At 38.1% G+C, this 10,469-nt stretch overlaps 1 protein-coding gene across 1 annotated transcript; it reads left to right on the top strand.

Annotated features, from left to right (window-relative positions):
• The first annotated feature begins 2,024 nt into the window (after nucleotides 1-2,024).
• On the top strand, nucleotides 2,025-3,008 carry LOC133200034 (uncharacterized). The gene has a single exon (XM_061335797.1). The coding sequence runs from the start codon at nucleotides 2,025-2,027 to the stop codon at nucleotides 3,006-3,008; it is 984 nt and encodes a 327-aa protein (XP_061191781.1).
• Nucleotides 3,009-10,469: the final 7,461 nt, after the last annotated feature.

Genomic DNA, 10,469 nt, shown 5'->3' with positions numbered 1-10,469 from the left:
CCTAAGTAGACAAAAAAAAAAAAAAGAAGCTTTAAACACACAAATCTCAAATTAATAGGCCAAACCTACAATGGTATTACAAGTAGGGAATTATTATTTACAAATAGCGCAAATTGAATTATTTCATTAACATGCTTATTGAATATTTTCACTGCATTTTCAATGCACATCAATATGTTCCAATTCTCATGATTAAGCCAGTCTTAAAGTTCATATCTTTTACCTTCATTTATATGTATATTACCTAATTCAATTTTCTTGATTTAGTTACTATTGAAATTCAGCTCCTCGTCTTTCAAAATTTACATGCACATTTGATATTTCAATTCTCTTGATTTAGCCACTCTTGAAATTCAACCCCCTGAGTAGTAAGGGGTACAGAGAACAGTCAGTCTACAGTCAGGATGACGTCATGGGTTTTTCCAGAATCACAAAGGTCATAGAGGTCAAGGGTGGAGTCTACAGTCAATGACGTCATGGGTTACCTTAGTGCAAATAGTGAGTGTACAGTCAAGAGGGAGTCTACAGTCACTGACGTCATGGGGTTTTCCAAACATTAGAGGTCATACGATTTTACAGTCATGGGGAGTCTACAGTCACTGACCTTTTTTAAAAAATAAGAATAAATACCTTGTAAATCTCAGTTGCCTTGTTATAACGATGGCAACTCAGGGAAAGCAGTACAAATGGAAAATTTTAGCCTGGAATGCTTTAAGAAGAAATGAAAAGAAATGGACTTTACAAGAAAGTCAATGGTTTGACAGAAAAGAAGATTGCATTGTTGATTTCAAGGAAAAAGTGAAAAATGGTTATGACGTTGCAGACAGCTGGGGATCTGAAGAATACATATTGAAACGTAGGGTTATGCCGAAAAAATACTTTCCACAGATCTTAAGAGAATCTGATTTGTACAGTTCAAATTGACATCAGGGGGTTTTCCAAATCCCGCCCATGGAGGTCATATGTATATAAATGTGCAATGCAGTAGTCTAACAAAAACATTTTGTTTAAGGATGGCTGAACAAATGGCAATGATGGAACTTCTAACAAGTGATTGTGGTAATGAGTGCAAAGGGATGTTAAAAGAGAAGTTGAAGAAAAAAATCGCGATTGTAATACCTAGCTTTTTTGCGATTGTACTTACTATTTCTTTGTGCATCGCTGTCAGTGTTTTACACGAGAAGAAAAAACCTACTCAGGTAGACTGTGTTTTACGCCCTACATTGGAAAAAAATGTAATGAAAACATGTTCATACGTGGATTGGTACCCACTCTCCAACGAAGTATATGCCATGATATGTGTCAATGACACCATACAGGTTGACATACGACGATTTCAGTCTGGAAAACCGCGGAACGAAGGAATTACCTTGAGTAAAACACAGTGGCAGTACTTAAAAGCATCTGTAGATCATATGGATGGATCTATTTTAAAAGCACAAAATTATATATAAAGCGTTGCGGGAATAAAATGTAGAATTGTCAAAGAAGAGGGACAATGGACAAGACTGTGAAATTTTCAGACAAAAAAACGATCATCCTTATTCCCTATGAAGATCGGAAGGGAGAATGGATGACCATGGCTTTGGACAGATATCGATTTAAAAGAAGAATAAATCATGCATCAAAAATTTTAAGTCCTATACTGGAGAAACATTTACAAATAATAAGTCAATCTCATGCACAAAACCTGGACACCCATAAAGATCTGTAATGCCAAAATATACAGCCAGCGTATTTTACAGTCATCAAATTTCTACAGTCAGTCTAGAGAAAAGTCACATTCTAAGGGGAGTCTACAGTCATTGACGTCATGGGGGGGAGTCTACAGTCATTGACGTCATGGGGGAGTCTACAGTCACTGACGTCCTGAGGGGAGTCTACAGTCACTGTCGTCATGGGGGAGTCTACAGTCACGAGCCACGTGACTTAAATCATATATAAACTTGTAACATTTTGAAAATTTTCATCAGTCTTGAGTAAATCTCAGATAGTTCCTTGTGAGATCCTTATCGTCAACAAAAATGGAGCAAAAACATCGAGACGTGATTAAGTCAAACTACTCAACATTGGTGAAGAAAATGATGGCTGTTCCTGTTGCGGGGCATCTTTACGCCTCAAACATAATTACTGATGAAATGAGACAACAGATAGACGCTGAGAAAACCAGCTACGACAAAAACAGGAAATTAATCAGCATCATTTTACGTCGAGGTTCGAGAGCTTTTATGGGGCTTAGAACGGCATTGATGAAAGCCAATCAAGCTGACTTATCCCGACTCCTGATGAATAAGGATGATGACACAAAGTCTGAGTACGAAAAGAAGCTGGCCATGGCAAGATCATTAGTCATCAGTACTAAAGAAAGAGGAGGTTCCAGAAACGAATCAAAGAAAGCTGATCATCAACAGTCTCAGGAGCCAAGATGTAGGATAAGTTTGGACGATTTTAATGACCTATTCCTCACCGTCATGCCTTTCAAGGGGGAGATTTACGTTCACATCCGTCACCTCGCAGAATCACATGGTCGTTTCATTGCCACCAAGAAGGGAGTTACCTTTCCTTTAGCCCGTTGGTTAAAGTTTGAATCTCTTTTACCAGATATTCAAGACTACATAGACAATACTGGAAAAGAGGATGAAGAAGCACAGTGGCATGTTGGTGGAGGTGTGTTCGTTTCATTATCACCAGGCTATCCGACAGTGGACATAAGACACTTCTGGAAGCCAGACAATGTTCAAGAACCTATACCTACAAGGAAAGGTGTTACTCTGAACAAAAACAAATTTGTCAGACTTAGAGATGTCATCGAGGAGATGCATGAATATGTTCCAGAACTAAAGGACGTTGAACTTTGCATGCTCAGTGAGTCTCATCAAAATCAACTTGGAATGTTAAGCTGTCCCGAATGTACCCCCTTTGGCTACGACCCACAAGACAACATGTCAATGGAATGTAACGCGGGTGATTTACCAGACATAGAAACCATCGAGAGTGATCTTGAATGACAATGAACACTAAAATAATTAATGATATGAATGTAACATATATACATATATATATATATATATATATATATATATATATATATATATATATATATATATATATATATATATTATTTATTGTTCATCGAATTTTTGTGTTATTATTTCATTCTAACAATATCAAAATAAACTAGTTCAAAACGTGCGATGTATTTTTTTTTTACAATGATATAAAATGTTACTGTCGAAGAGAGATCGTTAGTATGTTCCAGTATGTCAGACTACACGGATTACTTAAGGGAGCTCTACTACACTCCCGGTAAACCGGGGGCATATGCAGGCCCTGAAAAGTTATATCAGGCTGTTAAAAAGGAAGGCAAATACAAGATTGGTAGACGAAGGATAAGACAGTTTTTAAACAATGAAGATTCTTATAGTCTGTATAAACCCATTCGTAAAACATTTCCGCGTTCAAAGGTGATAGTGAACACGATTGATTCTATGTGGGATGGTGACTTGGCAGACGTTTCAAACATCGCATCCCATAACGATGGTTATAAATTCTTATTAGTGCTTATTGACATTTTTAGCCGATATTTATTTATAATCCCCTTAAAAAATAAACATCATCAAAACATTGTTGACGGCTTAAAATCAGTTTTCCAAAGAGGACGAAAACCTAAGACCCTTAGAACAGATAAGGGTAGTGAATTTAAAAATCGTTGGGTAAAGACATTTCTGAAGAAAGAGGGAATAAACGTCATGTACACTCAAAATGAAACAAAAGCAAACTATGCCGAGAGGGTTATTCGTACCATGAAGAACCTAATGTATCGTTATTTTATGAAGAACCGAACTTACCGCTTTGTGAATGTCTTGCAAGACTTGGTGAAAAGTTACAACAATAGACCTCACAGATCATTAGGGGGGAATGCTCCAGCCAATGTAAACCAAGAAAATGCCAATGAAATAAGACTAGAGGCTTATCTGTTGGGGAAAAAAAAACCAGACCTGGCAAAAAACGATCTGAACCAGTCTAAGGACTAAAGCAAAAAAAAAGTGCAAAAAAAAGTAAAACCCTTTTTCAAATTAAAAATTGGAGATAATGTCAGAATATCACAGCTAAAACACCCTTTCCAAAGAGACTACCAGCAGAAATGGACAGAAGAGTTTTTTAAAGTGAGTGAAAGATACAAAAGAGGTCAAGTACCTGTGTACAAAGTAAAAGATTTGGCAGACGACCCTATAGAAGGTACTTTCTACGAGTCTGAGCTTCAAAAAGTCGTAAAGTCAGAAGATGTTTCTTATAGAGTGGAGAAAATACTTAAAAGAAGGCGTCGTGGTACAACCAAGGAAGTTTATGTTAAATGGGAAGGATGGCCCAAGAAATTTAATTCATGGATTCTAGAGAGTTCTCTCGAAAAACAATAAAAGCCACCATTTTCTGCAATTTCTCTCTATTCAAGATGAGCGTTCGAATGGTATTGACGTCTACGGACAGCTCTGAATATTTTGAAAATAAACCCCATTGCTTCCGAGTTCAATTAAATAAACAGATTCAATTTGACGGATATTGGACTGTTGCCCTGACAGAATTTTCTACAGAGAGCTGGATTTCATCAAAGAAGAAATCAGAATTGTTTGTGTGTTGCGATATTTGTGAGGAAACAATTATTGGGGGGAAAGAGGCACCCCTCCTAAGACGCATATACTTGGGAGAGAAACCAGAAAATATCACTTGCACACTACCTTATTACATTCCAGTTAAAATTGGCCAATTACAGCAGATTGCTATATATATAACGGACAGAGAAGGAAATTTAGTTTCATTTTTAAACGGACCGGTGACTGTAACACTTCATTTCAAAAAGTTTCCTTACGTTTTATGATGAATAGTCAGACTTACGTCAGTGATCCCAAAATATGGGAAGCTTTCTACAAGAACATGGCAGAGAAAAAATTCAACCCTTACAAATACAAACCAAAACAAATTGGGAGAGGTGTGAGAAGTTACAAGTCTTATGTCATTCCACTGAGGCCTCACTCACAGTTAGAATCAGTAGCAAACAGCACTCAAGTGACCCCTGTAGCTGCCGTGGAGGAAAGAGCTAAAGTGGAACATGCCAAGGATGTAAAAGAGGGTGTTCCATTTGTCAAAGTGCAGGGAAGTATAAAAAGGCCACGCACGGAATCTTCTGTCATTCCTTCAAAGAAATTGAAGCCAACAACATCTCAAACTCCGAGGAGAAAACAGGCATCTAAACCCAAACAAAGAAAGACCACCGGAGAAAAGAAAAAAAACGTCTGTTAAGAAAAAGCGACGAGTGCCAAGCAAGAAAACACCGTCTAGAAAAAAGAAAGAATTTAATATTGACAGCTACAGAAGTATCTTCAAGCTGTAAAAATGGCATTTTTAAGCAGTGATAATAAAGACATAGCACAACCAATGGAACTCTCTCTTTTTGCATCCCCCACAAACCAAGTAGCGGTCGAGAAAGTGTATTTTACAGAAGCAAGACCAATTTCTAGCATAGGAGTGTCTGACACACCCATTGAGATCGTGGTGTCAGGCTCAGGAGCAGAATACATTGATTTAAAAAGGAGTAAATTGTACGTAAAAGCCCGAATTCTGAAAGCAGATGGATCGGCACTAGCAGCAAACGAAGAAACTGGTGTAGTGAACTTACCTCTACAAAGCATGTTCTCCCAAATGGATGTCTACTTGAACAACAAATTGGTCTCTTTCAACACCAATAACTACCCGTGGAAGGCTTATCTCAAAACAATTTTGTTTAGCGGGAAAGACGAACTCAATTCACAAAAACAATCTGAGCTGTTCTTTAAAGACGAGGGAAATCTTGCCGACGGTAATGCATACAATGGAGGCAATGCCGGTCTGATCCTGCGGTATGGTTACACTCAGGAAAGTAAAGTCTTTGAGCTGGAAGGAAACCTGATGGAAGATATCTTTGATATAGATAAATACTTGATAAACGGAGTAGACATCTACATCAAACTCTTTAGATCCAGTGCCCCTTTTGTCATCATGTCTGCCGCTTCTACACCAGCCTACAAGTTAGAATTACAAGACGTCGTGTATAAAGTGGCCAAAGTACGTGTTGATCCAGGTGTTCTGCTGAACCATAGTAAACAGATCGAATCTACCCCTGTGAAGTATACCATTTCAAGAAATGAACTAAAAATGAATACCATACCCAAAGGATCTACCGAGTTTTACTGGGACAATATATTTCCACAGGCAGTACCCGATCGAATCGTGGTGGCTCTGGTGGACCAGAAAGCTGTAAATGGGGATTACACTGCCAACCCCTTTAATTTCGAGCATATGGGATTAACAGATATCGGGATATACGTCAACGGAGAAAGCGTACCCGGAAGACCACTGAAGACGGACTTTACGGCAGGACATTATTCAGCCGCCTATTCTCGTTTATTTGAAGCCTCTGGGAAATGGAACAACGATGCTGGACTAATTATCTCTCGTGATAATTTTGGAAGTGGATACTCACTTTTTGTTTTTACGATAGATCCTTGTGGATTTGGAGAAGAGTATTTAAACCTGATTCGTAGGGGAAACACCAGACTGGAATTGAAATTCAAACAAGCAACAACCAAAGCCGCTAATGTCATTGTATTTGCAACCTTTTCATCTCTACTTGAGGTTGACAAATCACGTGACATCAACTACATTCAACCATGAATTCAACGCAACTGTTAAATATGGTGAAGACAGATCCTTGCTTAAGACGTTACGTAAAAGGTGTATTTGCTAGTAATACATTGCCTCAAAGGGTTACAGAATTTCCAAGCGCCTTTATCGTCAATACACAACCTTTACCATTTCCTGGAGAACACTGGGTGGCAATAATGGTGTACAGTCCATTGCAAACAGAGTTTTTCGACAGTCTTGGAAAATCCCCAGCTGATTACAGTCAAGATATACAAAACTTTGTAAATACGAACAGTGCAGAATGTCGTTTCAAATCCGTTCGACTTCAACCTCGTAATTCTGATTTGTGTGGACTTTATGTATTAGTATTTCTAATTGCAAGATTGTGTTTGAAAAACTCATTCAATCATGTGTATGATTTATTTTCTAATGACAATCAATCTAATGATGACTTTGTAAAAAGTTTTATGCATGAATATTTTATGTATCATTAAAAAATCATGAAAGGTATATACGGGAGTTATTTTTTCCTTGAATAAATATTTATATGTGTGTGACATTACACCGAACTTCATTTTGACAAAGTCTGGCGACTGAGAAACATGGAAACAGAGAGTATGAATAAATGGTGGAACACCCGTTCCTTGCTACCTTTTTCTGCACCTACCACCATTTTAATATGTGGTAGTACACAAAGCGGAAAAACGCATTTTACTAAAAGGCTTTTACAAAACGCTAATGGCATGTTTTCCATACCTGTTGATAGAATAGTTTATGCTTATTCTGAACATCAACCTATGTTTGAGGAAATGGTGCAGACGATACCGAACTTTTCATTACACCAAGGATTGCCTTCTAAAGACGACATAGAACAGTACACAGAGGGTATAGATCACACCGTAGTGGTGCTGGATGATCTCATGTTACAAGTTGCACAATCTCAGGACTGTGTACATCTGTTCACGGTGACATCTCATCATAGAAACGTGACCACCGTGATGTTGTCCCAGAACCTATATCCTCCGGGGAAATATGCCAGGACCATTTCATTAAATTGCCTTAATGTCATTTTGTTTAAGAATTACCGTGATTCTAGACAGGTCATCACCTTTGGATCTCAGATATCACCAGGACAGGTCCCCTTTTTCAAAGCGGCATACGAATCCGCAACTCGACCTAATTTCGGTTACTTGCATGTTTGTCTAGAACCAACACAAAACAGAGAGTATCAACTAAGGTCTCGTATCCTTCCGGGTGAAGAGATGATCATTTACCAACCTATATAAATAAGCAGGATTTCGTATTCTCTTCTCATTATTTAAACATGAAGCAAACGGTGAAGAAACACGAGGCTTTATTAAAATTTCTCTTGTATGCAGACAGTGCACAGCAAAGAGTACTCATCAAAGCCTTGACCAGTGAACAGTATGACGTACTTAGTGAAATAGCACTTAACATTTATACGGGGACTTATCCTTTGCCTAAAAAGTATATAAACCAACTGAAACCTTACGAATCACACATTCGATCTCTGGGATCCAGAGAAGTCAGCAACCGAGAGAAACGTCGGATATTACTCAAACATATTTCTTTGGTATCGCTTTTAATAAAACCTATTGTGCAACATTTCAAAGGAAAATGGCGAAGGAAATGATACTTGTGCCGAAACTGAAATATGAACATCTACTTCAAAAATTGGACCATGCCAAGGATCACTCGACTCAAGCTATTTCAGACACCGTCCAGACCTCTAAGCCAAACCCCGAAGATCGAAGCCAGAATATCGGTGATCTAGCGGATGACACCAACCTGTTACAAACTGGTACTGGTTATGTCAGTAAGAAGAAAAAAGTCGGAAGACCTCCTGGAATCACTAATATTCGACGGAAGAAAAAAAACATCCCCTGGCTTACCTATTGACAATGTTATAACAATGAACAAAAGTGTAATTTATCATTTATTTGTAAATGTCATTCAATAAAAGATAGAAACATCAAAAACCGGCTTTTTTAACACAATTAAAATCCAAAGGGCAACGTGTCTAAATTGGGAAGAATTCTCCTTTTGGTGTACACCATTTTATAATTTTTAGTTTCTATTCTGTTTAGCAATTTTCTCTTTCTACTGTCTCTCGATATTTTACAGGGGTTGACAATTTCGATTTGTCGGTCGTGTGAGGTGCAGATGATTGACTTAATGGCATCAAAATTAATCAGTTTTGAGTTGGCCCAGTTCAGTGTAAATCCCCTAACTTTACATTCCTCTTTCCCTGACAGCGTACGATAAGCATCATTCTTAGGACCCCCCGACACAAATTCAACAATGTACCCATCTTGTGGAGAGATCTCGTTAGTTAACTCTCCCAAGTAATTACCAATGGGCAGATAACTCAAGTCGTCCGACTTTTTAGCTTTAAAAATAACACTTTCTGTATCAAAATACAACACATTCTCGTTTAATTTGTCGAGAACACTGTACAGTTTCAGTCGAGCCCACATGGTGGTAAAAGAAGCTAAGAATATATTGGTTTTGTTATCGAATTGAGTAAACAAAGGGTTGTTACTCCATTCTAAATGAAGTACGTCTCTTGAAACAATGTGAAAATTGTGTGGTACTTTTGTTGGATCTGAAAGCATCTGAAAAAACTTTTCGGCTTCTGACTCGTGAATGAACATAGACTGTAGCATGCCTAACCTTTGACCAAATTTACCCCAAAAGCTATTTAAACAGAGTTTTGCTAAACATCGCAAACCGGGATTTTTTTTAATTTTATCATAGTCTAATTGTATGCCCTCTTTCTCTTTGTATTCTCTGATGTATTTCCATTTGGCTTCTTCCGTATCGCATTCGGCTGGAAATCCCGAAGCCTCCTGTTTGATTTTTAAGAACATATTTACATACTGAGCAAACAATCCTCCCTCACACGACTGGACGTCGTATTTTGACGACTCGGTAAAATGATAGACCTCATAAATGTTTAAAATTTTGTATCCTTTAGACGTTGCCATTTGAATTTCGGGAGTACACCACGTACCCGTGATGGCTCTCTCTTCTTCAGAACATGTGCATTCATTCTGATTTTCACTGTCCGCACAAGTGCGACACAGTGGAAACTTTAATTTTCCATTCGAATTATAAGGAAGTACAGGATGATAAAGTTTTCTAGGGGGAAGAATTTTAATTTTGGCAAGTCCAAAGTACTGTGACAAGTCCTGGAAATTGTCCGTAACGATGGTAGGATGGCCAACGGGGTAGCGACAGTATTTGTTGGTCCACGGATAGAGACTGGTAAAGTCGTAATACTGTATGGTTTCGTCCTCTGTAGCTTTGTAATGTAGTTTGATGGCATTGGTTCTACCACCAAAAAAACTGTTACGTGGGTCGAGTCTGTCTTGGAGATCTAAAGTCGACACGAATTGTTGTAATGCCGCATTCTTGTCCAGTTGATATTTAAACTGATGCTCCCAAATGGTAATCAAGTTGTATCCCAATTTTTTAAGTTCTTTTTCTCTGTTTTTTGTCATATCAAATAATTCTTTGATTGTCTGATTGGTGGAAGGATGTTTGATGAAATTCCGGTCTTCTGGGTAACAGGAGGGACAACCGTGGAACACACAACCTAGTTTAGAGATACAAAAAAAAATTTAAACATTAATGTATTCGTGGTAAAGTCCAGGTACGCCGCCGCCGCCGCCCCCCCCCCCCTCCAGTTTAGGGGGAAAGGGGGGTAAATGTTAGAAAAAATTATACCTCTATTGTCAGCTCTTACCATAGAACTCGTAAATGGTTCC

The sequence above is a fragment of the Saccostrea echinata genome, unplaced genomic scaffold (genome assembly GCF_033153115.1).
Source record: "Saccostrea echinata isolate AGI-Se365-2 ecotype Australia unplaced genomic scaffold, CSIRO_AGI_Sech_v1 ptg000036l, whole genome shotgun sequence".
Lineage (NCBI taxonomy): Eukaryota > Metazoa > Mollusca > Bivalvia > Ostreida > Ostreidae > Saccostrea > Saccostrea echinata.
Note: the sequence above shows the minus strand (reverse complement) of the source record. Positions and strands in the feature narration are given on the sequence as shown.

Excerpts from the sequence above, each read along its gene's own strand:
- LOC133200034 (XM_061335797.1), top strand. The coding sequence starts at position 2,025 with ATGGAGCAAAAACATCGAGACGTGATTAAGTCAAACTACTCAACATTG.